Below are 27,897 nucleotides of genomic sequence, written 5' to 3'. Positions count from 1 at the left end.
CAGAATTTCCCCAGGAGTAAGTTAGAGATGATTTCACAATCTCTAAAGTGCTCAATTGAAATGACTGAAGTGCTAGCAACTTTCCAAAAATACTTTGCAAACCACTACAACAACATATACTGAAACAAATTTGCCATGTTAAAAAGAATTTCCAAACACATTGAAGGATTTATTCCAAATTTCTATTCCTACAAGCTGATCTGCACGGGCCAACACTTGTGGTCATGCAAAGTCCCTCTGAAGCAGCTCTGCACACATTCATCAGTAAAGGACAGATGGCAGGATCTGAGCCTACAGCATGATTGGCCTCACTTGCTGAAAGAGAGTCACAGGGAGTTAGACCAGTTGTTATTTAACCAGTTGTTGTTTAAAATAAAATATCTGTGAGATGAGGCCATGTTCTCCCCCCCACCCAGCCTAGATTATAACAGGAAGCCCCATCCTTGCTGATGAGATAACCTGGAACTTCAGGGAGAGGAGGCACATATGTACTGGCCTCTGTGGCTGCCTCTTACAGCAGCAGCCTGGGAAGATCTGTAGAGTGTCAGGCTGGGATGTAGACACAGGATTCGTTTGTACATGATTCTGACTAATATTTTCACAACACAAGGTCAGCCTTCTAGTTGTGTTTAAAGGACATCATGAATTTGAGAAAAACACACTTCTGTCTGAATAGGTTATAGCTGCTAAAAGAAAAAGACTACACAGATTTCTCTCCTTTTTTAGTTTATTTCATGCATTTGAGCAAGTCACAGTTTTGCCTGTATACTCAGGGCCAGGTTCTGCAATCTCGTCTGTACAGACAGACCCATACTCCTGTAGAGTCCCACTGAAGCCAATGGGGCACTGTACAGGTACAGGGGTCTGACCAGAGAGCACAATGCAGAATCAGGGCCTTCGTCACACCTCTCTCTCTAAGGGACCCTTATAAATATTAACAAGAAAGCCACTATAAACTGACAACAAGATTATTAAAAAAAAAAAAAACCACCACACATCATGTTGGTAGGCAGAATAGTTCGTGGATATAGCCTAAGATGGGGACTCAGAAGACATGGGTTCAATGACTTCCGCCAACTTGCTCTGTAACCTTGGGCAAGTCACTTTACCTCTCTGTGTCTCTACTCCCTTCCTATCCTTTGTCCATTTAAAACAGTCAGCTCTGTAGGGCAGGGACTGCCTCATTGTGTGTGTAGATACTACTCGAATACAAATCAAGAATAGCATACTATTTTAAAAGGCTGTCCCATCAGAAACTGCATTTTTTTTAGTTAATTTTAAAAAATTAATAAAGTTGACAATATCTCTTTAAATTTCCACTCTGCAGTGCTTCTGTGGCTTTAGCTCAGGCTTTCATCTGAGGAGAGCAAGAATAGGATCTCTGGAGAGCTATCCTGGGAGTCTAGATTCAATTACTTATACACACATATACACACCCAGTGGGAAATGGGTGCATTTGGACAAACAATAACTAAAGCTAGATTCAAAGTGCTCTAGGTTTTATCAGTTTGTCATCCACTGATAAAAATCAGCTTAAAATATTTTGGTAAAAAGCTAATTTTAAAGAACTACATCAGGGATGACCTTTAAAGAATACTGTCTACTTAACAACTCACATTTCTTTCTGAAATTGTTAACAACCCACTACAGTTATTGGTAACCCAATGATCAGAGATGACCTGACCCAACCCAACCACAACACTAATAGTCAGATACCACTGGGTTCAGGTCAGGTTGCAAGGCTTTACCGAGGACAGCAGTTCATCGCTTCTCATCCACACCCCAGTCCCAGAATTGTTCTTTCTATGCAACTTATGAACATTAGCATCACTTACAACTTTTCCATGGAATTATCCTTAAATTGAGACTGCCACCTAAACAACCTAAGAAACTGAAAGCTCTGGATTTTACTCCTGGAGGAATTCTGCACCACTGTGCAATGCAGAATTTTGCAGAAATTAACATTGTGTGCGCAGAATTTCCTTTCCCCCACAGAAATGGACTGCAGTGCTGCTAGCCGCCACTGGGCTCTGGGGGAGGATGTGTGGGGGGGGGAAGCATGGCTGGGCTCTGAGGGGAAAGGGGGCTATGGTGTATTGGCTGGGGGGGCACCGTAGCTGGGCTTGGGGGCAGGGAGAAAAGGACCTGAGAAACAGGAACTGGGTTGCCATTGTGGGTTTAACTCTCACACACAAATTCCCCCAGAAGTAGAGAGTGTGTCTTTATTGTTAAAGACATACTTGCTGACAGATATTTTGAAATAAATTACCAAAATAAACTGAAACTGGTATGATTTTGTAGCATTATTCTGACAAACTAAAATTTGCAGAATTTAGAAGAATTTTAAAATACTGTGAGCAGAATTTTTAATTTTTTGGCACAGAATGTCCCCAGGAGTAAGATTTAGATGCAGCCTACCTGTTACTAGCCTAAGACATGAAGGGTGAAATTCTGGCTACACTGAAGTCAGTGGCAAGACTCCCATGGTCTTCAATGAAGCTAGAGTTTCACCTGTAATGTGTAGACCAACAATCAGGGAAGTAACATCATTCATGTATAAAATAATTAACAACTGGACGGTATCAGAGGCCCAGTCTATCAAACTGGAACATTGCTATAATTCATCCAATAGCAGCAGCACCACCACTTGATGCTAGAGCCCTTAGTCTGCTGCCCTAGAGGTTAGATTCAGGGTTTGGATCCTTTGTTGTTTCACCCTACTTGTTCATTCAGAACTTGGGTTTTCTTGCTAAAAGAGTGGAACCTTCCGGGTATGAACCCTTTCAGGTAGCTACGTCCAGCTTTTGATTAACTGATTTGTAGGCAGGGATAAAAAATTACTGCTATTCTGAAATTTAAAGTAATAAATTTAAGGCACATCTCTGACACAGAAGCCACCCCATTCCCTAACAAACTTGAAGTTCTTGCTCCACAATGTGAGGTCGCTAGAAAAGTCTGGCCGAATTTTTTTTTCTTTTAACATGTGCAAAACAACGTATTTTTCCCAGCCTGAGAGACACCCAAGCGTGGAAAATTTCAAGCACGGGTAGTTAAAATTTTGAAACGTTGTAAGCAAGTGAAAACAGGATTTCGGAAAGGGAAGTGTCAGGCAACTTCAATAATACACCTATAACGGAAAGTGTTGGGAAACTGAATAGCAGCTTTCCAGATCTTGGCAGAAGCAGGGTAGAGATTCTTCAGCTGCTCTCTAACCACCATGAAGTTTTTGGTTATCAGAGATAAGAGGAGGAGAAAGGACGAGGGATAACCATGTTTCCAAGTCATGTTGTACAGTAACTCCTCACTTAATGTCGTCCCAGTTAACGTTGTTTCGTTGCTGATCAATTACGGAACATGCTCGTTTAAAGTTGCGCAATGCTCCCTTATACCGTCGTTTGGCAGTCACCTGCTTTGTCCACTGCTTGCAGGAAGAGCAGCCCGTTGCAGCTAGCTGGTGGGGGCTTGAAACCAGGGTGGACTGGCAGCCCCCCCCATCAGCTCCCTGCTCCCCTAAATTCCCTTGCAGCAGCCACCCAGCAGGCTACCAATTGCCGGCAGTTCAGCTGTCCATCCCCCCACTGCCATGTGCTGCTCCTGCCCTCTGCCTTGGAGCTGCTCCTGGGAGTCTCCTGCTTGCTGTGCAGGGGAGGGGGGAAGCAGGGGCTAATGTCAGGGTGTCCCCCTCTCTCCTCCCCGCTTACCCCTTCTGCATATAGGGCATGGAGGAGACAGGACAGGGCTCAGGATGGAGAGACCGCAGCTGCTGTCTCAACTTCCTGATCTTTTTAAAAGCAATGTACTTAGAGTCGGGTCAGCATACTTAAAGGGGCAAAGAGCATCTCTCTCTCCCCCCACCCCCACACACAGGGTGTGTGTCTCTGTCTGCCATGCTGTCTCCCCTCCCTCCATTCGAGCTGCCTTGTAGAGTGTGAGGCTACATTAACAACAATCTGTTAACCCTTGAGGGCTCAGCCGAATGCTAGTTCGTCATTTAGCAGTAAGGCATTCCCTGGGAAACATCCCACCCTCTTCCACCCTCTGACTTCACCACCTCAACCAAGCTTCACAATCATCATTGCTCTGTACAGTATTGTTTGTTTAAAACTTATACTCTGTGTGTGTGTAAGAAATTTCCCTGGAACCTAATCGCCCCCCCCTTCCCCCCATTTACATTAATTCTTAAGGGGAAATTGGATTAGCTTAACATCGTTTCGCTTAAACTTGCATTTTTCAGGAACATAACTACAATGTTAAGCAAGGAGTTACTGTATTAGGGTCCTGAACTCCTCCCTGGGTCAGAATCTCTTTGGCTATCAAAGTCATCTGAAAAATTACAGGGAAACAAGGGTGCTGACTGGCTAGCAAGGTAATTGAAAACATTCTTGTGCAAACATAAATGCCATGAAAATAAAATGCATATTTAGGAGCATTTTGTATCATTTGATACTGTTTGGCATTCCTTAGGTATAAGGATCAGTTCTTCTGGGGCTGAAGTTCCAGTCCGATCTTATTCTCTCACAGTGTGATCAAATGTTACATTTAGATAACCATTTATGGAGTGGAGACTGTAGCAGGACTACATTGTAAAGATTACATTCAAAAACCTCAGTGCACAAACCAACTATGTTTTAGAAGGCAAAAAAGTTAGGGGCTGTCTGACATTATCTCTAAAGAAAAAACAAATAATACCCCATGAAAATTAAAAAGGATCAGAAGAACAGGAACATGCAGACAGTACTCACTTCAAACAATGGAGAGGTCCAGGAGATACTCTAGTTACTCGATTGACACTCGCACCATTCACAGTGCTGAGGTGAACTTCAGAGATGTAGAGTGTAACAGAGGAGGACTGCAGCCGTGTTTTCACAACTTCTAGTGGACATGTCAGAATTGCACCAACAGTACCCCCACATCTGCAAAAAGAAATAAGATTATTGCAATTCTAAGCCATGAAGGAACTAGAAAGGTCATAACTTTAACTAAACGGAAGATGGCTCAGGATCATGGTGATAGAGAAGCTAACAATAATCTGAATTCATGATAGTAGTGTAGTTATTACTACATGCCCTTGAACTAGTGACACTGATTAATCAATTTCCCTTTGTTAATCCCACAACTAAGAGTGAAAATTTTAACTGCCAAAACAAGTAACTCTGATTGGTGCAAAAGTGCACTACCTATAGTGCATGCAGGTCCTCTCTGATCTGGAAGGCGAGTGTCTAAAATGTTTAGCTTCTTATGGTTGAAACTTAACCTTCTCTTCTTAATTTTTGGTGCATTCCTGATCAAACCAAAGCTGTTAACATTCCCAATATGCAAAACTGGGGTGTGTATGTGAGGATATGTACACAGTACATTAGCACTATACACAGGTAATAGCAAGGGAGGTAAAGAAAACAGTAAGGCAAAATGTTAAGAGCGATGTTATTCCAGATTATTTCAAAACTCCGCTTTAAATTTTGGCAATGGTAGCAGGGAAAGCAATAGTCTTCTGACAATTTACTGGCTTACTTCTTCAAGGCAAGGAAGTAGATTTACTGTTCAGAGAACAGACCACAATGGACCTGAATCTGGGAAAATGAAAGTCTTCTTATCTGGTTAGAAATGGAAAGAACTACGGTCCTTTCAAGTTTCACTGTACAGTCCCGCCAATCATCTTTGAGAAGCGGAGCACCACTCCTCCTCCTCCCTCCCGCAGCACAACACAGCCAAGTAAATGGCATTCTGACAGTTTTGTAAAGGACTCATATTATTGTGTGGTGCTAATAATTGCTTTAACTAATATCTACATACCCATCTGCTCAATGCACACTCTGCACAAAAAAAACCTCTCAGGGAAAATAAGTAAAAATAGAAAGTACATGAATCATGATTAGGGCATGAAGAACACCAATGGTTCTTTACTGCTACCACTGCTGAAAAAGTACATGCCTCACAACCTCAAAAAAGGCTTAAATATTATTCCACTTCCCAGATGAGTTTATATAAACAATGCCCCAACTGATAAATCCAGAGTTCTAGACTTCACTCTGGTCATTCTAATTTTTGCAGATTTAAGTCAGAACATTACTGTTAAATTAAATATAATGATGCCAATTCTACTTGCAGCTACACTAGGGGTACTCCAACTGAATTCAATAGAAGTGGTGCTTGCTTAGCTGAAGGCAGAACTGGGTGCATTGTTTGGAATAAGATTTTAACCATCAAATATTTTCTGTTGAAAGACTAGGAAAGTCTCAAAACTGATAACTGTTTAAAACTTCTGCTGATTTAACAGCTCTTTTCACCTACCTGTTAATATTACCATATAGTGTTCCGCTTAATGATTAGGGGTAAAAACCTGGCCCCATTGAGTTCAACAGGGCCAGGATTTCACCTTAGGAGTTAAAACTTTCCGGTAATAGATAGTAATTTTCTAAAAAAATTAATGTAATGCTCATGAAAGGTCCCAGAGACAGAACCCAGGAGAATGAAATCCACTCTATCCAAAGAACAGGTAACAGTGAGAGTTTCTTCACCCTGCCACTATTTTACAGTACGGATACACTTCCCACCCAAATGTAGTTTAGCTTCTATATGAATCCTCAATCCTTTCCTGCTGCAAGAAGGCCACAAAATTCATGCCAATTATGATTATGGTTTCTGTATTGCATCCCACTGTTTGTAAATTCACAAACAGTTATACAGGCAATAATAAAAGTTTGGTCATCTTCATCCATACTACATTGAAATGAGTGACCCAGAAACAGCTCATTACCAATCCCCAGATCCATTCAGTCTCTTCTCCAATTCCAAGATTAGTCTAAAGTGAATTAGATTAACTTCCAAGTTTTAAATAGAAGCACATGTTTCTTGACCATTTCTATTCTCAGCACCCTGAGTCACTATACAGTCACTAAGGGATTAGGCGTCTCAACATACTAACAAAGAGTGTCTGTGTATTAAATACTAAACAGATTCCAAAACTGGAGTTCAAATAATATAGTGATGGGGCCATATAAGCACTTTCACACATAGAAAAGCTAAAATAGCCTAGGGCAGTGGTTTTTAACCTTTTTTCATTTGCGGGCCCCTAAAATTTTGAATGGAGGTGTGGACCCTTTTGGAAATCTTAGACATAGTCTGTGGACCCCCCAGTGGTCCACAGACCAAAGGCTGAAAACCACTGGCCTAGGGAAGTACGATAGAATATTTGCTTATTAAATTAACTGCACATATCTTAACTTGGTAGTGAAAGTAATTTTAAAACTAAAACTTATTTACAGCCATACAAATATATACATATATAACAGACCTGTTCTATCCTAGCTCTTATATACTCTTTTCATCATTAGATTTCAAAGTGCTTTACAAAGGAGGTGCAATTTATTTTGCACTGACTCTCTACTTCATGCCATTTGGAACATTTTCCATCCATAGCCTGAATATATTTTAATGCTACAACATGTTAACAAATGTGTTCTCTTTACACAAAGCGATATACAATCAAGAATATATGAAACTGCTTCTATTACCATGTTAAACCAAAGACTTATACAATAAATGCCTGCATTGTTTTTCCATTCATGGTATGTACATAACATCAGCTAGGGCGAAGCATTAGAACACTAAAGATACAATGTTCATTACAGTCATAGTAATAAATTTATTTCTAACACTGGCTTCAGATTCACATTGCCAGGACAAAAGAAGGAGTACTTATGCTTTCTATCCCATAGATGTTTTGCTTGCTGGGTACTTCCCATTTGTAAGGAAAAGAAACATATCATTTTCTTGGATGCAGGAGAAGAGGGGCAGAATATTAAGATCCAAATGAGTAAAGAACAGGGCTATACTTTCAGGGAACAAATGTTTTGCAGGTCCAAGGTCTGGGATTTGCTTTGCTAAATAGTAGCCCAGGTTCAAACACGGAACCATTACCTTATCAACCACAAAAGCTACCTACGAATGCTATTCACCAGTAGAAAACTAAGCTGGTAACACAGCATTTGATTTCACACTGGTTGGTTCTTAAGATACCAAATATTAATATATCTCACACTAATCAGAAGCCATCTTGATCTCTCCCACACAAACTTCATTCCAGCCTGGTTTTACTGGTGGTTATTTCACACATTTAGAGCATGCACCAGGGCTGTGCACCAAGCATTGTCAGACTTTCCTTTTGTGGATCACATTGGGAGACTGTCTTCTGAATCCTTCCCCTCTCATCCACAATCATATGGAGGACCCCTGTCCCATTTGTCATCACATAACATCCCTGTGTGAACTACAGAAGTTGTTTACAGGTAGGTAGTTCACACAGGGATGTTATGTGATGACATCTGAAAGTTTGATAGCCTTTCCTCCAAACAGTATTAAGCATTACTCTCTATCCCTAGGACTTTGTAAGGCTGCTGTAGTGATTTTAATGATTGGATGCCACCTACTTAATACTATTTTTGCCCAATCTTTTTGTTAACTATGTAAAACTTTCACAGTTTTATAAGATTGGAGAAATTATTTGTCCTTCCACTGCTTAATCAATTAAAAATCTGGAAAAAGTGGAAAATTTGAAAATCTGTGTCCATCCCCACCCCCAAACAAAGGCTAGCTGTAAAACATCCAGTCTTACCTTTTAAAATTTGTGCAGTTATTTTTAACAAGGTTTTCAAAAATACCTGGCAGTACACATTTGAAGTAAGGTTTTTTAAAAAGATTTTTCCCAAAAAGTTAAAGTTGCAGAATTTAGAAAATGCAAAACTACAAAGCATTCTTTATTGTTACCTTGAACTTTTACCAAGTTCAAGTCATTAATCTGTGAAGGTTTCAGTAATTTAAATTAGGAACTAGTATATATATTTGTTCAGATAAGTTTAGACTATGTTGATTCCATTTTTTAAAAATTATTTGCTGAAGGGGAAAAGAAATTAAATGGAATGAAACTTGGCATTCAAAGGACCCGTCTAGGAAATCTCTTCACCCCTATTTAAATCATCTATGCCGGTGGTTCTCAACCTGGGGTATATGTATCCCCAGGGGTATGCAGAGGTCTTCCAGGGGGTACATCAACTCATCTAGCTATTTGCCTGGTTTTAGAACAGGCTACATAAAAAGCACTAGCAAACTCAGTACAAACTAAAATTTCGCACAATGATTTTTTAATACTGTTCTATATATTAGATCAGTGGTTCCCAAACCGTGGGCAAGCTCGTTTTAATGAGGTCACCAGGGCCAAGCCCAAGCCCTGCTGCACAGGGCTGAAGCCAAAGCCCGAGTTTTTAAGTGAGGCAAAACTTGTGGGTACACTAGACAAATCAGCCTCCTGAAAGGGGTACAGTAGTCTGGAAAGGTTGAGAACCACTAATCTATTAAGTTATTTTCAAAATAAGGGTAAAAAACAAATATAGCTATTTCAATATTTAGGTATTGTGGTTTGAGATGCTTTTTTTCCTTTTAGCAATATACAGTAAAAGTGCCCCTTTTTAGATTAAGTAGAATTGTGCAGGCAGATCATTTAAATGCAGATGAATTTAAATGCAGGTGAATGTTTTTAGAAATTTAGAAGTGGGTATAGGAAAGGGGAACAGACAAGAACGATTACAGTGAATTATTGTAAAAGAGGCTTTTTGGATTTTACTTATTAATGAGACAGATATAAATATTTTCTCCTCTCACAGTTACATGGATGTAGGATAAAGAATTGTAGAGTGCCTCATTTCTAAAATGATAGCATATATGGTGAATGCTTGACATAATAAACTCATATAACCTATGCCATAGTCTGCAGTGTAGATTTTTATACACTCTGCATATGAATTATTGCTGATACAGTGCATGCTATTCTTTATCAGTCAAAGAACTACACAACCTTTAAGTCTCAACACCATTAGGAGAGATGCAAGTATTAACTTTTACAGACAGGGAAACTGAGGCATGGAGCTATTAGATGACTAGCCAAGATCATACCAGAAGTACATGACACAGCTAGAAACAGAGCCGTGATTTCCTGACTCACAGACTGTGCTTTAGTCACAAGACTATCCTCTCTCTCTCTTTAGTCCTGTTGAATAAGAAGATCTTTAAAGTGAAAGCTTCTATTTCGTATCACATTAAGAGTTCTCCTGCACTGCTCCAACATACGTTCGGATGGTTGTGTACGTGGAAGTACATAACAAGGAGAAAGCTATAGGTCTTACGACAGCTACAAATAAACAGCAACTGTGTACAATTTTCTTTGTGCAAACACTAACACTCTTAGTACGCAGATGTGTCAGCTGCACTGATAAAATAAGCTAATGGCCTTGGGGTAGCATGTTAAAGAGGTCTCAGTACACATTGACAGAAAAGATTCATTCCCACCATCATCTCTCATCTTAAGGTACAAATCCCTTTAACAGTTTTTAAATGTAACACAGAAAGTTAAGGCTAAAATCACCTCCTCACTCTTTGGCTGGTGTTGGAGCTGATTTGAAGCCACCTGAAAGTGACCCTTGTTAGTAGCATGCTATTTGATACCACACCAGCTCTGCAGGCTGTGACACTGACATCCAACAAGGCCCTTGGAGATGGAGTTTCAGCCCTTGCTTTCAAGTAAAAAGACATTTAAAAAAAAAAATCAGACCCATTTCTTTCATTAGAGCTTGACATTTGGTGTCCTTATTTCCACCCCTTCTCCACTTACTCTGCGTGGGATAATTTTGTAGAGTTCACAATGAACTCTCTTTGGGCTTGATTCTTGCAGCATTTCCATTTCTCTTCAGCAACACCTGAACCAGTGTGAACCATGTTTCACTATATTAAGAAAAAAAGTACCAGTACAGCCCATCTGTTCGGATTATAATATTTCATTTAACCATCTGCTTACAGTAGCTAAGAGGACAGGTCCATGGAGATAAGAAGCTCACTTTTATGCATACGCTACTCCTGACAGAATTCTGTGCCCCTACAGGAGTGCAGAATTCATATGGCCTACATATTTCTGTGCCCCCCGCAAAGAAAAGTGCAAAAGAAATCTGCAAGGGGACACGCACCTCTTCCCTGGCAGCCCAGGCCTGGGTTGATCACCGTCAAGGGGCCGGGCTGGGCATGCACGCCTGCCAACAAGCAAGAGAGAAACTCCCTCTCCCTTGCTACTGCAGCTCACCTGGGACATGGAGGGGTAGGGTTTTTTTTGGTTTTTTTTTTTAAATTATGCACCAGGAAAGCTCTTTCCCCCAGGCAGAAATGTAGCAGCCTGCCTGCTTAGTAACACTGTTAAATGTTCCTATTGTCAGTTAACTGTTCCCATTCTCAGTCAATTCCCGCAGGAGCATAAAACCTGTAAGAGTTTTAAGGCCCCTACATTGCCAGAGTGATGTAAAGCCTTATAAATGACAGTAAGGGAATCAGCAAGGAAGATCTATGCGCTTTCTCACTTTTCTCCTGTGCCAAAGTGGCACAATGGAGTTAGATTACAGCTCAGGATTTATTTTACTTACATATTGCAAGAAGGGGGGAAGAGACTCTGAGGGCAAATAAAACATTTACCAAGCAGTCAAAATTGTCAGGACAATCAAAACCAAGCACTTCCCAAAGTACCCAGCCAGGTCAAGGACAATTATTAGCAAAAACCGTAGGCCTTTCATGTGTGAAAGTCTGAGCAATTTAAAATGACATTCTATTTATTTTTTTTGCGTTGTTTGGTGTTCCGTAATGAAATTTATATGAAAATCCAGGATTATAATTGGAATACAAGGTATTAGTTACCAAGTGTTTGTAACTTAACTTTCATGTGTTTAGGAAATACTGAATAGTTATTGTGACTCTTTTCTGTATTGTAGTTTAAATAAAATTACCAAAACAATTGAAACTGGTATTATTATACTGCATTATTTTGACAAATAGAATATGCAGAATTATTTAATTTTTTGACACAGAGTCCCCCCAGGAGTAATATGCCTGCAGTCAAAAACTGGTCACTAAATGCCTGGAGACTGTAACAGACACTGTTTAATGACACATACTACAGCCTTATTAAAAATGTAACTATAAGCAGAAAGAATATGAACTAACAGATAGGTACAATTGACAGTGGAAAGCCAACCACTAAAGTAGCCCTTTATGCTTTCGATACTCTTTTCCTACTTTTCGCTCTGTCATCAAAGCAGTGATTTTATGTACACCACTGGTTTTTCCTTGGCACAGGATTTGTACTCCTATGTACAGCTGGTAGTTCAAAAGGATACTGTAAGGTAAAAAGTTACATTAAGACAATGGCCCTTGCGTAGTTAATGGCCCTTACGTCTTCCCTCCCAAACCCTATCATTTAGCTTGTTTACTTTTTGTATTTCATTTAGCTTTGGTGATGGGAAGAGATTAAACCATTTTCATTTCCAGGGAAAAGTAAAAGTAAAAAAATATTGTAAAAATATTTATTTTAGCATTTTTTAACAAAACAAAAACACACCACCACCACACAGACAATCAACTTCTCTAGATTTTTGCACTTGACCTGCCAGATTAGAGAATGGTGTAGGGAGGGGAAGGTTCAATAGAGATTTTGTAATAATGCATCAGCTGTTTACTTGTCTGGATGGAAGGAAAACTTCCAAACGTTGAGGAAGTGAATACAATGCAGTTATTAACTGTAGTCACAAGGCTTACTGAACTGGTACTGAAACACTAAATAAATGTATTGTAAAAAAGATATAAAATTAAAATTGAATTTTAATGTGAATTGTTAGTACTGACAAAAATAAATCTGTGCATGCCCCTTCACTATGATTCAACAGACAGAATCTGTGGGTAAAGAACTAAAATATCAGACATGCTGCTAAACATAAAGTTCCTTGTATGTCTGTACAGGTTCTTTACAAATAGGTCAGTTACTCTGACAGTGGCATAAGTGCATTTTAATAGGAAACACGTGTTACCACTGTATATGACTAAATTCCCAATATTAGTCTTCAATATTTATTGCACACATAGTTTATTTAGTAAGACGGACACCAAAAATACATAGAAAGAAACACCCACTTCTTTGTGTGCATAATTCGGGCATACTATTAATAGATGGCCAAACTACTATAGTTTACTAAAGAGAGATTCTATACCCCAGTGTTACTCAGACTGAGGCTCACAAGCAGCTCTTTAAGGTGTCTCCTGTGGCTCTTTGCAGCACATGATATTAAAACACTATGTGACTTAATTAATAAGCTAAGATATTAACAGATCGGGATACTTTTATTACGTTATTAACCAACTGTAGTTGATAGAATCATAGGACTGGAAGGAACCTTGAGAGATTATCTAGTCCAGTCCCCTGCACTCAAGGCAGGACTGAGTATGGGGGGAGGGATAGCTCAGTGGTTTGAGCATTGGCCTGCTAAACCCAGGGTTGTGAGTTCAATGTTTGAGGGGGCCATTTAGGGATCTGGGGCAAAAATTGGGGATTGGTCCTGCTTTGAGCAGGGGGTTGGACTAGATGACCTCCTGAGGTTCCTTCCAACCCTGATATTCTATGATTATCTAGACATTCCTGACAGGTGTTTGTCTAACCCGCTCTTAGAAACCTCCAATGATGCAGATTCCACAACCTCCGTGTAGGCAATTTATTCCAGTGCTTAATCACCCTGACAGGAAGATTTTCCTCATGTCCAACCTAAACCTCCCTTGCTGCAATTTAAGCCCATTGCTTCTTGTCCTATTCTTAGAGTTTAAGAAAAACAATCTTTCTCCCTCTTCCTTGTAACAACCTTTTATGTACTTGAAAACTGTTATCATGCCTACCCATCCCCAGTCTTCTCTTTTCCAGACTAAACAAACCCAATTTTTTTTCAATCTTCCCTCATAGGTCATGTTTTCTAGACCTTTAATCACTTTTGTTGCTCTTCTCTGGACTCTCTTCAATTTGTCCACATCCTTCCTGAAACGTGGCACCCAAAACTGGACACAATACTCCAGTTGAGGCCTAATCAGTGCAGAGTACAGTGGAAGAATTACTTCTCTGGTCTTGCTTACAACACTCCTGCTAATACATCCCAGAAGGATGTTTGCTTCTTTTGCAACAGTGTTACACTGTTGACTCATATTTAGCTTGTGGTCCACTGTGACCCCCATTTTGTATGTGTGCAACTGATTGTTCCTTCTTAAATGAAGTACTTTGTATTTATTGAATTTCATCCTATTTACTGCAGATCATTTCTCCAGTTTGTCCAGATCATTTTGAATTTTAATCCTATCCTCCAAAGCACTTGCAACCGCTCCCAGCTTAGTATCATCCACAAACTTTATAAGTGTACTCTCTATGCCATTATCTAAATCACTGATGAAGATATTGAATTGGACCCACAACTCATCCCTGCGGTACCCCACTCATTGTGTCCTCCCAGCATGACTGTGAAACCACTGATGATTACTTTCTGGGAACCGTTTTCTAACCAGTTTTGCACCCACCTTAGAGTAGCTCGATCTAGGTTGCATTTCCCTAGTTTATGAGAAGGTCGTGCAAGACAGTATCAAAAGCTTTACTAAAGTCAAGATATACCTCGTCTACCACTTCCCCCCATTCACAAGACTTGCTACCCTGTTAAAGAAAGCCATCAGGTTGGTTTGACCCGATTTATTCTTGACAAATCCATATTGACTGTTACTTATCACCTTATCTTCTAGACGTTTGCAAATTGATTGCTTAATTATTTGCTCCATTATCTTTCCGGGTACAGAAGTTAAGCTGACTGGTCTGTAACTTCCTGGGTTGTCCTTATTTCCCTTTTTATAGATGGGCAAATATATAGTGCCATCTTCCAATCCTCTAGAATCTCTCCTGTCTTCCATGACTTTTCAAAGATAATTGCTAATGGCTCAGATATCTCCTTAGTCAGTTCCCTGAGTATTCTAGGATGTACTTCATCAGGCCCTGGTGATTTGAAGACATCTCATATGTCTAAGTAATTTTTAACTTCTTTCCCTATTTTAGCCTCTTCTGATCCTACCTCATTTTCACTGATATTCACGGTGTTAGACATTCAACCACCACCAGCCTTCTCGGTGAAAACTGAAGCAGAAGTCATGAAGCACCTCTGCCATTTCCACATTTTCTGTTATTGTTTCCTCCAAACACCCCCTCTGCCCTCCCCCATTGAGTAAAAGACCCATCCTATCCTTGGTCTTCCTCTTGCTTCTAATGTATTTGTAGAATGTTTTCCTGTTATCCTATATGTCTCTAGCTAGTTTGATCTCGTTTTGTCCCTAATAGTAATCCTGCTCTCAGCCATTTCACTGAGAGAATAATATCACTAGTATTTAATCAATTACAACTGGTTAACAACATGTAAAAGTATCCTGATTTTTATATATAAAAATACTAAAAGAAACAATGAATTCACACCACTGTGGCTTTTTTGATCGCTAATTTGATCGCTAATTTGGCTCCTGAACCACTGAGGTCTGAGTCTTACTGCTATAACCTATCACCAAAGAACTTCATCATTCTCCTCCCATAACCCTCCCCATAGACTTAACTTCTTTTTGAGGGGATGGGGATGGAGGCTTTTTTTAGTTTGTGGCTTAACACAAATCATTGTAAATCATGATTTAGACAGCCAGTATGAAAAAGAAGAGATACACTTACTTCTCTGTCATAGAACAGTCAGTATTTTGTTAATTATTTCAAGGCCTGATCCTGCAAACACTCATGCTTGTAATTTTACTCCCATCAGTAGTCGCAGTGACTGTAACTCAGGTGAGTAAAGCTGCTTGTGAGTAACTTTTTGAAGGGGTCAGGTACTAGGTCATGTCACAATGCAAATCAAAACCAATGGTTTCTAATTGGAGAGTTTAACGCATACACCCCAATATCGAAAAGCTGCTTTGCACAGGCTGAACCCAGGGCTCACACACAGCAATTCACAAGATTAAGGCCTACATCTGGCAGGTACTGTATTTTTAAACGTATATTTATCAAAAGCCTTATCAGCTTTAGCAAATATTTTGTGGCATGTTCCTCTTATAGCCTATAACTTTGCCTCTGATTCGTAATTTTGTGTTATATCTTGGGTTCTGAGCCACAATTTGATCTGCACAAGTGGACTCCTGTGCCCACAGAGAGCCCTGATGATTTAAAGACTGCACAATTGGCACCTTGCTGTAAATCCACTGAAGCACAAGATAAAAACTGGTAGGAAGATATTTAAAATAAATAAGTAAAAAATGAAGAAGAAAGACTATCACTATTCCTCCTAATATACAAATTATGGCCACAAACCTGCAAATTATGGGGTACAGGCAGACTCCTGAGACCAAGAGAAGCTCCTCTGTCCACACACTGAAACTTGTAGGCCACTTTTCCAGCCTGTTTCTGCTAAGTTTCAACACAGGAGATGTATCCGTCTTTTCTAAACCATGGCTCTACTCTAAAAAAAGGAGTATGTAAAAATGGCACATCCATGACAACAGATCTGATTCCTGTGTGCATTCAAAGGGCTATCCACTTACTTTAGTAACAAAAATGAATCTGGCTTTGTTCGTGTTTTTAAATATCATTAGCACCACAAAACCAGCACAGTTAACACAGTGACAGTCTCAATAAAGGCAGGGGTGGGCAAACTTTTTGGCCCAAGGGCCACATCGGCATTGTGAAACTCTTATGGAGGGCCAGGTGGGGAAGGCTGTGCCTCCCCAAATGGCCTGGCCCCCGCCCCCTCCCACTTCCCACTCCCTGACTGCCCCCCTCAGAACCCCTCACCCATCCAACCCCTCCCGCTCCTTGTCTCCTGACCGCCCACTCCTGAGACCCCCCCCCCGACCCTAACCACCCCCCGGGACCCCATCCCCCCATTGCCTTCCCCTGACTGCCCCGACCCATATCCACACCCCGACCCCTGACAGGCCCCGTGGGACTCCCACGCCTATCCAACCCCCTGTTCCCCATCCCCTGACTGCCCCCCCCCGGAACCCCCTGCCCCTTATCCAAGCCAGCCCCTCCCCCCCCCCCCCAACCATGCTGCTCAGAGCAGCAGGAGCTCGCAGCCCCACCACCTGGCCGGAACCAGCCACAGTGCCTGCGCTGCCCAGCAGGAGCGGTGGGCCAGAGCACTGGTGGCTTGCGGAGGCTGAGGGGAGGAGGAACAGCGGGGGAGGGGCCAGGGGCTAGCCTCCCCGGCCGGGAGCTCAGGGGCCAGGCAGGACAGTCCATAATGAGTGTGAAGCTTGGTTGAGATGGTGAAGTCAGAGGGTGGGATATTTCCCAGGGGATGCCTTACTGCTAAATGATTAACTAGCAATTGGCTAAGCCTGCAAGGGTTAACTCGTTAATGTAGCTTCACACTCTACACGGCAGAACGAATGGAGGGAGGGGATACAGCATGGCAGTCAGAGACAAAGACACAGACCCTGTGTGTGAGAGAGAGAGATGCGCATAGCTCCTTTAAGTACGCTGACCCCACTCTAAGTACATTGCCTTGTTAAAGTTAATCAGCAAGCTGAGACGGCAGCTGCTACCAGGAAGCTCCCTCCGTCCTGAGCCCTGTCATATGTCCCCCCTGCACTATGGAGATGGGGTAAGCGGGGTGCAGGAGCAGGGAAGAGGGGGACACCCTGACATTAGCCCCCCTCTTCTCCCCTCCTCCCCCCCATACAGCTAGCAGGAGGCTCTGGAGAGCAGCTGCAAGGCAGAGGGCAGGAGCAGCACATGGCAGTGGGGGGAGGGACAGCTGAACTGCCAGCAATTGATAGCCTGCTGGGAGGCTGCTGCACAGGGAACTTAGGAGAGCAGGGAGCTGATAGGGGAGCTGCCGGTCCACCCTGGTTCCGAGCCCCCACCAGCTAGCTGCAATGGGCTGCTCTTCCTGCAAGCAGTGGATAAAGCAGGCGGCTGCCAAATGACATTATAAGGGAGCACTGCACAACTTGAAACGAGCATGTTCCCTAATTGATCAGCAACGTAACAATGAAACAACGTTAACGGGGACGACTTTAAGTGAGGAGTTACTGTAAACGCATGAGGAGTCGCATTAATGTGAATGGGATTAGTCACATGTTTAAAGCTAGCATGTGCATGGAAGTGTTCTCAGGAGTAGGGACTTGGGTGTGACAGCAATAGGTAAACAATTTTCAAAAAAAAAAAAAAAAGATTTCTGAAGTCGATGGGAGCTACTAGTTCAGAATAGGGTTGCCAACTTTCTACTTGCACAAAACCAAACACCCTTGCCCCGCCCCTGTGGCCCTGCCCCTTTTATGAGGGTCCCGTCGCCCCCCGGCTCCCTCCATCCCACCCTCCCTCTGTCACTCGCTCTCTCCACCCTCCCTCACTCACTCATTTTCACTGGGCTGGCTCAGGGGCCGGGGTTCAGGAGTGGGTGATGGCTCTGGCTGGGTGTGCGGGCTCGGGGGTGGGGCCAGGGATGAAGGATTTGTGGTGCAGGAGGGGGCTCCAGGCTGGGGTACAGGGGAGAGTGAGGTGGTGCAGACTCTGGGGTGGGGCTGAGGGATTTGGGGTATAGGAGGGTGCTCCAGGCTGGGACCGATGGGTTCAGAGTGTGGGAGGGGGTCAGGGGTGCAGGCTCCGGGCGGCGCTTACCTCAAGCAGCTCTCAGAAGCAGCAGCAGCAGCAGCAGCAGCATGTCCCCTCTCTGGCTCCTATGCAGAGGCGTGGCCAGGTGGGGCTAGGCGCTGCCACATCCCCACAGCTCCCATTGGCTGCGATTCCCGGCCAGTGGGGGCTGCGGAGCTGGCACTTGGGGCTGGGGCAGCATGCTGAGCCCCCTGGCTGCCCCTACATGTCGGAGCTTGAGAGGGGACATGCCTCTGCTTCTGGGACCCGCACGGAGCCATGGCAGGCAGGGAGCCTGCCTTAGCCCTGCTGCACCGCTGACCAGACTTTTAATGGTGCTGACTGGAGCCGCCAGGGTCCCTTTTCGACCAGGCGTTCTAGTCGAAAAATGGACACCCTGGCAACCCTAGTTAAGCACAACAAAGCATCCAGGGAATGCACTTGACCCGCAAAATACAGCAAGGGATCTAACAATATTAGCCAGCAGAAAGGCTCATTATTCAGCTGTTCAGGTCTTACTGGTTTATTTTAAAGCTCAAAACTTAATTTTTTTTTTTAAAAGTACATGACAAAAAGCCAACACCTTCTTATAAAAACCTAAAACCAAAAGGGAATATTTCCACCGCTTAAAAATAAAATCCCAATTAATTTTTTTTTTTAAATTCTGATAGCTTTCAAACCACCACTAAGAATCTGGCAGTGACACTGAACTGATTTTCATTATCCAAGTTGAGAGAACTGCAAAAACATGAAAATAAAACAAAAACAAAGCATAAAGAGTAACACATAAATTGGAGTTTCTGTTACTAAAAGAAGTAAATAAATTTGTTTATAACTTCATCGTTATGTTGACAGTGACCCTTTAAATAACATCAGCTTTCTAACAGAACATTCTAGATATGCCACAATTCTCAAAATATCATCAGCTATTTTTAATGCACAGAAGTTCAAAGTAGTAACACCCAATTCATGGAGCAAATTACAGTGTCTCAATTTTAAACATACATTGGGTTTTTCTGAGAGGATTATTTGGGCAAGAGAGGAAGGGGAAGTTGCAGGACGGAGGGCATTGGGGTGGCCTAGGAAAGGAAGAGGATCAGGACTAAATCTGAAATATATCAAAGTATACTAATTTGTGCCAAGAGTCTTAAGTTTGGGAAAGTGGGTTTGGTCCAGTGGTTAGGACAACTGAAGTAAAGCTGGCAGTACTTTTTGCCTTATTGTTATGAGTGACCTCCCAATAGTCTAATCATACAGGCCCTGTACAAATTAAAAAACAAAAAACAACTCCCCCCACCCCCCAAATTAGCAATGAGTTAACATCTTAAACTGAACACAGGAAACTATCAGTGCATGAATCCTCCCTTTTAGACACTAACACTGTTAATCTGTACAGTATACCTTCATTGTATGAATTAAAGAGACTTAACTCTGTTTCAGTATTTTACAGAGATTCACTAAAAACTACAGGCAAACAAACAGCTTCAGTTATTTTTAGGATTCCAAAGATTTCTGGTTAGGTGTATAGATTGCAGAATGCCCTGGAGACTACCATTGCAGCACGTTTACCTATTCAGGAGAAAGGTCAACTTGCTGCAGGGAACCAAAAAAACCAAGAGAAAGTCAAGGAACTTCACGGCTCAGTCACACCACTGATGCAAAGAAGTTTCCCACCTCCTATGCAGTACTGTAATGCCTTATCCTTGACTGGTCCCTGAGAACACACAGCCCGAGTTCCTATGGTTTTAAGGATAAACTCACTCTGTGCAACCCCAAGGCCGTGGGCATTTCTGGGACAGAAAGCAAGTCACTCCAACACGGATGCTGGTTACTAAACTAATTTTCATTTGTAACTCTCCAATTTCTAGCACCCCTTTCCCCCCCACCATAAATTCCAAAGTCAGGTACTAAGATGCCCCCGCTCCCCCTGAATTCCAAAATCAATTACTAAGGTACATCATTCTTTTCTGTACAGATTTTTTAAAATGATTCCTGCTACGAACCTTTTCACAGAAGGTCCTATAATCAATCAACGTATTTATTTAATGTACATGGTTGGATTGGACTAATATCTTAATCTAGATGCTACTCAATACAGAAGTCCATTAACATGATTCTCCAATCTTAAAATGTTAAATATTCTGTACTTCCCCTTCCTGGCCTGGGTTAATATGCCCGATCTAGTACCCATCACCAGATTACATGGGAATACAAATTCATGGACTCAACCAGAAGACAGAGGGCCATTGCTAAAACCTGGTTAATTTTATAGTTCTTTAAAAAAAAAAAAAAAAAAAAGAGTTCTAAGAAGTGCAACCAAGCAAGTCTTCAAGTGACTGGAAATCTAACATAAGGCACTGATCCTACATCAAGATCCAGTAGTGCAGCTTTCTAATCCCCAGTGCAAGGTGCTCGAAGTTAGTGGGACTCTGCATGGGCACATGGGTTTGTGGCTGTGGATCCTAATGCATGTCTAGAATATAGTACTAATATAATAATATAGTATTAATATAGTACTTTGGCTGTGTTGTAAGTGACCAGTATCAGTGATTGCACAAGCATACTGTAACACCTACCCAGGCTTGACAGTATATCTAAAAGTACAAATCCTTTTAATCAACTTTTGGTGCTTCTGATGTACAATATTAAAAAGCTTCTGATTAAGTGTGGTAAACCAGGCAAAAGCAAAAAATGTGTGTTTTAATAGGGCTAAATGTCAATGTATACACCTAGGAACAAAGGCTGTAGGCCATATTGACATCATCGGGAACTCTATCCTGGGAAACAGGGACTCTGAAAAAGATTTGGGGGTCATGATGGATAATCTGCTGAACACGAGTTCCCAGTGCAACACTGTGGCCAAAACAGCTAATGTAATCCTTAGATGCATGAACAGGGGAATCTTGAGTAGGAGTACAGAGGTTATTTTACTGCTATATTTGGCCCTGGTATGACCACTGCTGGAATTCTGTATCAAATTCTGGTGCCCACAATTCAAGAAGGATGTTGATAAATTGGAGACGATTCAGAGAAGAGCCATGAGAAAGATTAAAGGATTAGAAAACATGCTTTATAATGACAGACTCAAGGAGCTCAATCTATTTATCTTAGCAAAGAGAAGGTTAAGGAGTGACTTGATTATAGTCTCTAAGTACCTACATGGTAAACAAATATTCATAATAGACTTTTCAGTCTAACAGAAAAAGGTATAACATGATCTAATGGCTGGAAGTTGAATCTAGACAGATTCAGACTGGAAATAAGGCATAAATTTTTAACACAGAGTAACAAAACCTTTGGAACAACTTACAAAGGAACATGGTGGATTCTCCATCACTGGCAATTTTAAAATCAAGATTGGAAGTTTTTGTAAAAGCTCTGCTGTAGGAATTATTTTGGGGAAGTTCTATTTTGGATCAGACAAAATGATCCCAATGGTCCCTTCTGGCCTTGGAATCTATCAATTATGGTCCTACTGTGTAATTGTTATTTTGCAATAAAAAAGTCTGAATACTGGTATTTCAGTATACAGATAGTAAAGCAAGGATTCATTCATTTGCTATTTAATACAATATTTCCTTGCAAGTTATTAAAATTGCTTTTCCTTTTTAAGACTAGATGTTCCAATAGCAGAAAAATTTACAAAGTTCTCTGTTACAAAATGAACAAAATACGAAGTTCTTGTTTTAATAACACCTTTGAATCGCCTACTCATCTTTCTTCTACACATCAAAATAAGCCAATACTTATTTGATGTTTCCCTGCACTATTGACTTTCTAGCTCCAAAAGTGACTTCTACCATATTTTGATATATTTTTGAAAGATTCCCATCTTTGAAACCTATAGTAGTCTAAAAGGCAAATTTTGCTGTGACACTAGTAATAAAGATTTCACATAACGGTAGTGACACTTTCATAAAGCTATTGAGGGAGCAGAAATGTACTGGCGGTCAAATTACTCCAGCAGAAATATGTAGTAAAACTTGAATGTTTACTAGGAAAAGGTTTGTGTTGCTTCAATATACACAGGGTATTTCAATGGACGTAAGCCCATGTAAGAAGAGGTACCCTAATTGTTTATTATTTTTAGATAGCTGAATATTATTTCTATTTTAGGTTGGCTGTCATAAAACACTGATAATATTTACAGTCATCTTTACTTGCTTATTTTTCATAAAATGAAACTGCCAAAGTAAAATGGCTTTAATTTTTAAAAACACTAAACAGGTTGTAGTTGTTGCATAAATTTTCAAAGTTCAGTATGCTACAAAATCAATCAAGCCTGCTATAAAAGGAGCTATGTGAGTATGTGGCATGTACATGGGGCTGGGGGGTGGAGAGAGGAAGGCAATCAGAAATAGAATGTGTATCCTTTCAACTCTAGTTCTTTAATTTAAAATCCAAACCAACCTCGTAGCGGCCAAGAGCTGTTACAATCAGATATTTGTTTGGTGCCAGTTATGAAATGAGCTAGTGATCACAATTCAGTTCTAAGAAGATGTGTATGCATCATTAAGTCATGACAACTGACTTCTTCAGGGGTAGTCTCAATACAGAGGCCAAGAATTAAATGGAAATGAAGACTGAACTGCCCCCTCACTCCTAAAGCTAGTCCCCCTCATCCCTAAAGCAAGTGATGTTGGGAGTTTTCTGTTTTTGTCCCGTATCCGGAACATTTCATAAGCATTACATTAACCCCAGTAAGATGAATAAAATCCTGTTTTCCTACCTTCCCATATTGTTCCCACCACACACGATTTGAGTAGAGCATTAGATATGGTAAAAGTCCTGATAGAAAGCAATATTTTAAAGTGCTCTTCTATATTCTTCAGCAAAATCTAAAATAAAAGGAATCATTCAAGGAAAGATCACTCTTCAGGCTATAAACTAAAGTGACAGAGGGGTTGTTCAGTTACCCTAAATAACTTTCACACTGCTAAATGAATGAATACATACTTTTGGCTATGCTGAGCCAGGATTAGAAGCAAATCTGTGGCTAGCACCCAGTGAAAAGGTAATATAAGGTGTCTCAGCACCTTCTGCACAACATAACTTTTGACTCATTTGAAGGGCCTGGTAGCCAGACCACAAAGTTAATAGACCAGACTTCTTATCAAGGGCAGGGAAATTCATTAGCTGCAGAGATTAATAATCTGCATCTGGCCTTGATTCAGTTTACAGACCTTAACCTTGTGTTTACTCTCAAGCAAACTTCTCTCACTCCCTTGGCCTTCCTTTTGTAGAGCTGTCAAGTCACGATGCCGAGATGAGGGTTCAGAATGTTAGAGGCAGTAGGGACTCTCTCTCTCTGGCTTTTCTGAAGATTTACAAGGAGCTGAAACCCAGGAGGCGCTGTCCTGGGCCCTGCTGCTGCATTACTTCTCCTCTCCTTCCACTTGTACATCTGGAGGGCAGAAACTGGAAGTAATTGTACCTGCCCAGGCACTGTTACAAGGAAAGTGCTGGGGATCAGACACATTCTGCTCATTAAGATCCTGGAGTGTCTACTCACACCCAAATCCTATAGTTTGGTTCAGCCTGAATCTACAATCTCCTATCAGAGAGACTTGCCCTCCCACCAGGCCATACTCCCATCCATCAAGAACTAGGGCAACTAGATAGACCACCCTCATAATTCCTCACAGAACTCTCCCAGCTGCACCAGAACACCAAGCCCAAATGACTAACCCTGAATCCATTCCCATTTCCTCCCTGACCTTCGCATCTGTACATACACACACACACCCCTATACGTACACACATGCATACACAGCTCAGTTAAGTCGCCCTTCTTTCCTATAAGATCTGGCTAGATGAACCTTCTCCTTTCCTCCCGCTCCACCCAGATGCTAGGTCCCTCTTCCCACCCTCAGAACTGTCTGAAGGCCCTGCAAGCAACCCTACAATGGACAGGCCATCTAAAGAGTTTCCTCACATTACAGATCCTGAGAAGATTAAGACAGACCCCTGGCACCCAACTCCTCCAGCAGAACAAGAGTGACAATGAGTTCATTCGCTATGCAAGAATATACAATGGTGCAGTAAACTGCTCAAAAACCACCCCAGCCAATGGGCCCTGCTGCCAGCTAGATACATGCTTCTGCCTGCAGCACTTCTCTAATCTCTTCTGCCTTTAGGGTGGAGGGAGGTGTGTGCATGATACATTCCTCTCCTGGGAAACATACCATTAAACAAACTATAAAATACCCCACTGCCATCTATGCCCCCAAGGTACACCTCCAATTTCCACTAAGAGGCCATATACAAACGGAGAGATTCACCCCCACTATCAGAGCCTCTCTCACCTGCCAGGCCCCCCATACCATGTGGCAGTATAAGGAGTGGGGGCTAGAGAGAGAAACCAGTGGCTTCACATACCCTCCAGCAAAGAGATGCACCAGGCTGCGTCTCTGGCTCATCCTCTCCCATGCTTGGCCCCTGCAGACAGGAGGTGATGGGCTGCCAGGTCCCTCACTGCTGCTGAGCGCCGAGCTGTCCAGAGCGAACCCACCCCCGCTGCCCCAGGCCTCAGATGACGGCAGCCGGGGTTGCTGCGTCCTCCCGCGGCTGCAGCCGCAGCAAACCAGGGGCCTGGACTTCTGAACACGCAGCTGGGCCCAACATGAACAGACACCGCCGCTGGCCCGGGCGGCAGGACGTGACATCGCCGCCCAGCTCCAACGGCCCCGTTCACATGACCAGCGCCGCAGCACTGGGAGGGGAGAGGAGGCTGGAGAGAAGCGCTGCAGACAGACGAGTTAACTCAGCCTCTTCTCCTGCCTCCACATTCAGAAGAGGGGAGGGAAAGGAAAGGGTGGATCCCGGCCAGGGGGAGGTGGAGAAGGGGTTGCCGTCGGGTGTCCCCTGGGGGAGATTTCTTAGCATCGGTGGGAGAGGGATTTCCGGGAGGGAGGCTGTTATCTAGCGGGGGGTGGGGGGGGGGAAGGAATGATCCTACCTTTGCAGCCTCCCCACCCCCCCTAATGCTCCCCGCGGATGCAGCAAGAGGCGAGCAGCCAGCAGGGAAAGGTGGGTCCTCTTTCAGGGCAGCTTCCTCCCCTGGGAGTGATTTAAAAAAAGGGGGTTTCCCTTCGTGGAGGGGCAGGAGACGCTGTGGGCTCCGTTTTGAAGGTCTCAGAGACCCAGGTGGTCTCCGTTTTGTGACAGCCCCTCTCCGGAACGAACAGGAGCGGAACTAAGGGAGGGACCCAGCCTCGCTCTGCGGGGGTGGGCGCTGATGCTGTCCCGGCTCCGCGTCTGGTCCCCCTGGGCCCGGAGAGAGCGGCAGAGACTGGGGGGCGGGGCGGGCTAGGAGTGAGCAGGATCCGGAGCTGAGGCAGCCGCGCCGTGGTGGAGATGGGAGAGGAAAATGCAGCGGGCTCAGGCCACCTTCACGGCCGCCGGCTAGGGCCTGAGGACTCCGGGCAGGGGCTGGACTTTGCAGGGAAGGGCTGGGGGAAGGAGAGAGGAACCCGCTCGCTTGCGGAATAAGAGCTGAGCCGCCTTACAGGAAAGAGCGAGGTGGAAGAAAGTCTTTAACCCTGGTACCTGCGCAAGCAATACCAGCCTCGGCCCAGACACCCGCTTGCTCGTCTAGCTACCTCTGCAAGACATTGCCCGAAAGTGCCCGGCTACCTCGCACCATGCCAGCAGCGTTCCGCACTGCAAACAGCCCCTGCATCCATGCAGCGCAGATACCTCCCCCTAAAACCCCGCCGCCGCCCCAAGACACCCTCTGACATCCCCACTCGCCAGTTTCCACCTACAGTGCCCTGAAACCCCATTCCCTTCCCCCAAGCTGCCCTCTGCATGTTCACGGTCCCCATCCCAACCCTCCCTCCGCTCACTCACCCCAAAGGCCAGCTCGCTCACCCCAAAGGCCAACCACGTCACTCTCAGGCCAAGCATCTCGATCCTTTGCCCGCACCCCCTTCCCCCAGGAGAGAATTAGTCGAGACACCCGCCAGCAGATCATTCCCTAGTCCCTACAGGGCTCCTGCAGACACTGCCGTGGGTGGCCTCCTCCCATCCACTCTCCAGGCAAGCGTCCCTACCGCCACTACCCACTCCCTGCAATCTCTTCGGCCCTCCACAGCGAGGGCTGTCTAGGCCCAACCACCTACCTTCTCCAAAGAGCAAAGGAGGATTTGCCCCGCTAGCAACCCCACCCCAGCGGCTGCACCAGGCTGCAGATCTGGAAGCCATTTCCCTGGTGGCTGCAGCAATGGGGAGAGGTGCTGCTTTGCATGTCCGGGCCTCGCCGACACTTAGGAACGGGGAAACATCTCGCACAAAGGGGATCTCCCTGAGAAACGCTAGCGAATTGCTTCCCCCCCACCTCCTTCTATTCCTTGACAGGCCCCATTTCCCCCAAACCTCTGCCCGGCTGATCACATTACAAAGGCTTTGCACATGCACACGCCAGTGGGGCACGAGGTGAGGCCGAAGTAATCATTACTGGCTGCACCTACCCTCCAGCAAACAGATGCACCAGGGTGTCTCTCTGGCTCATTCTCTCATTCTCGTCCGCGGCAAACGGGAAGGAGGGCGGGAGGTGATGGGCGCTTCCGCTCTGCTCTCTGCCAGTTCACTCCTCTGGGCACTGAACGAGCAGACACGGAGCCAGAGCTGCCGCCGAGCGCCGACTCCTGCCCTCCTCCCGCGGAGAGAACAGCAGCCTGGATCACAGCTGCTGCCGAATCCTCCGGCGGCGGCGGCGGCAACCTCCCGCAGCAAAGCCAGTGCCCCCACAGGCCTTCGCTTATGAATATGAAACTAGGCCCAACATAAACAGACACTGCCATTGGCCCACGGGAGGATGTGACATCACCGCCCAGGCCCAGCTCAGCAGGCGCCTTTCACGTGAATAGGGACTCGCGAATTCTTCAATGAAAGAGCTAAGGGTGGTGGGGAGAAGGCTGGGCTGTCCGGAGAGAGAGCGTGGAGAAGAGAGGGATGTGAGGATACAGTGTATAACTAATGGACAGCTTAATGCAATGGCATGCTCCTGTAAAGCATACACCATCTCCTAGAACGGCATAGGGGATAGCATATTGCTATCATGCCGTATTTTACAGCATGCAATACGGTACATCAGCATACCATTCATCATGGGAAATAATGTGTCCCTATAGTATGTTATCTACACTATGGGAGAAGGCATATCACTATTGTACAGTACTATCTATGCCAGGGATGGGCAAACTACAGCCCAGGGGCCACATCCAGCCCTTCAGATGTCTTAATCTGGCCCTCGAGCTCCCGCTGGGGAGCGGATCCGGGGGGTTGCCCTGCTCCATGTGTGCTGTAGCTCCCAGAAGCAGAGGCATGTCCCCTGCTCCGGCTCCTATGTATAGGGGCAGCCAGGGGGCTCTACACATTGCCCC

General features: G+C 43.7%; 1 protein-coding gene across 3 annotated transcripts in view; it reads right to left on the bottom strand.

Moving 5' to 3' along the window:
• Positions 1–27,368, bottom strand: part of SLC25A36 (solute carrier family 25 member 36) — a 59,387-nt gene extending 32,019 nt beyond the window's left edge. Inside the window, exons 1-2 of one of the 3 annotated variants that reach the window (XM_027824904.3) lie at positions 26,983–27,368; positions 4,743–4,913 (exon numbers count right to left, since the gene is read on the bottom strand). In XM_027824904.3, coding sequence (XP_027680705.1) covers positions 4,743–4,913; positions 26,983–27,023 — 212 coding nt within the window. In that variant the 5' untranslated portion in view covers positions 27,024–27,368. Of the gene's footprint in view, positions 1–4,742; positions 4,914–23,240; positions 23,264–24,889; positions 25,232–26,982 lie in introns of those variants that run through there. The other 2 variants (XM_027824905.3, XM_037908241.1) reach the window with 2 other exon arrangements.
• Between the last annotated feature and the right edge of the window lie 529 nt (positions 27,369–27,897).

Source organism: Chelonia mydas, chromosome 9, assembly GCF_015237465.2.
Source record: "Chelonia mydas isolate rCheMyd1 chromosome 9, rCheMyd1.pri.v2, whole genome shotgun sequence".
Taxonomy (NCBI): domain Eukaryota; kingdom Metazoa; phylum Chordata; order Testudines; family Cheloniidae; genus Chelonia; species Chelonia mydas.
Note: the sequence above shows the minus strand (reverse complement) of the source record. Positions and strands in the feature narration are given on the sequence as shown.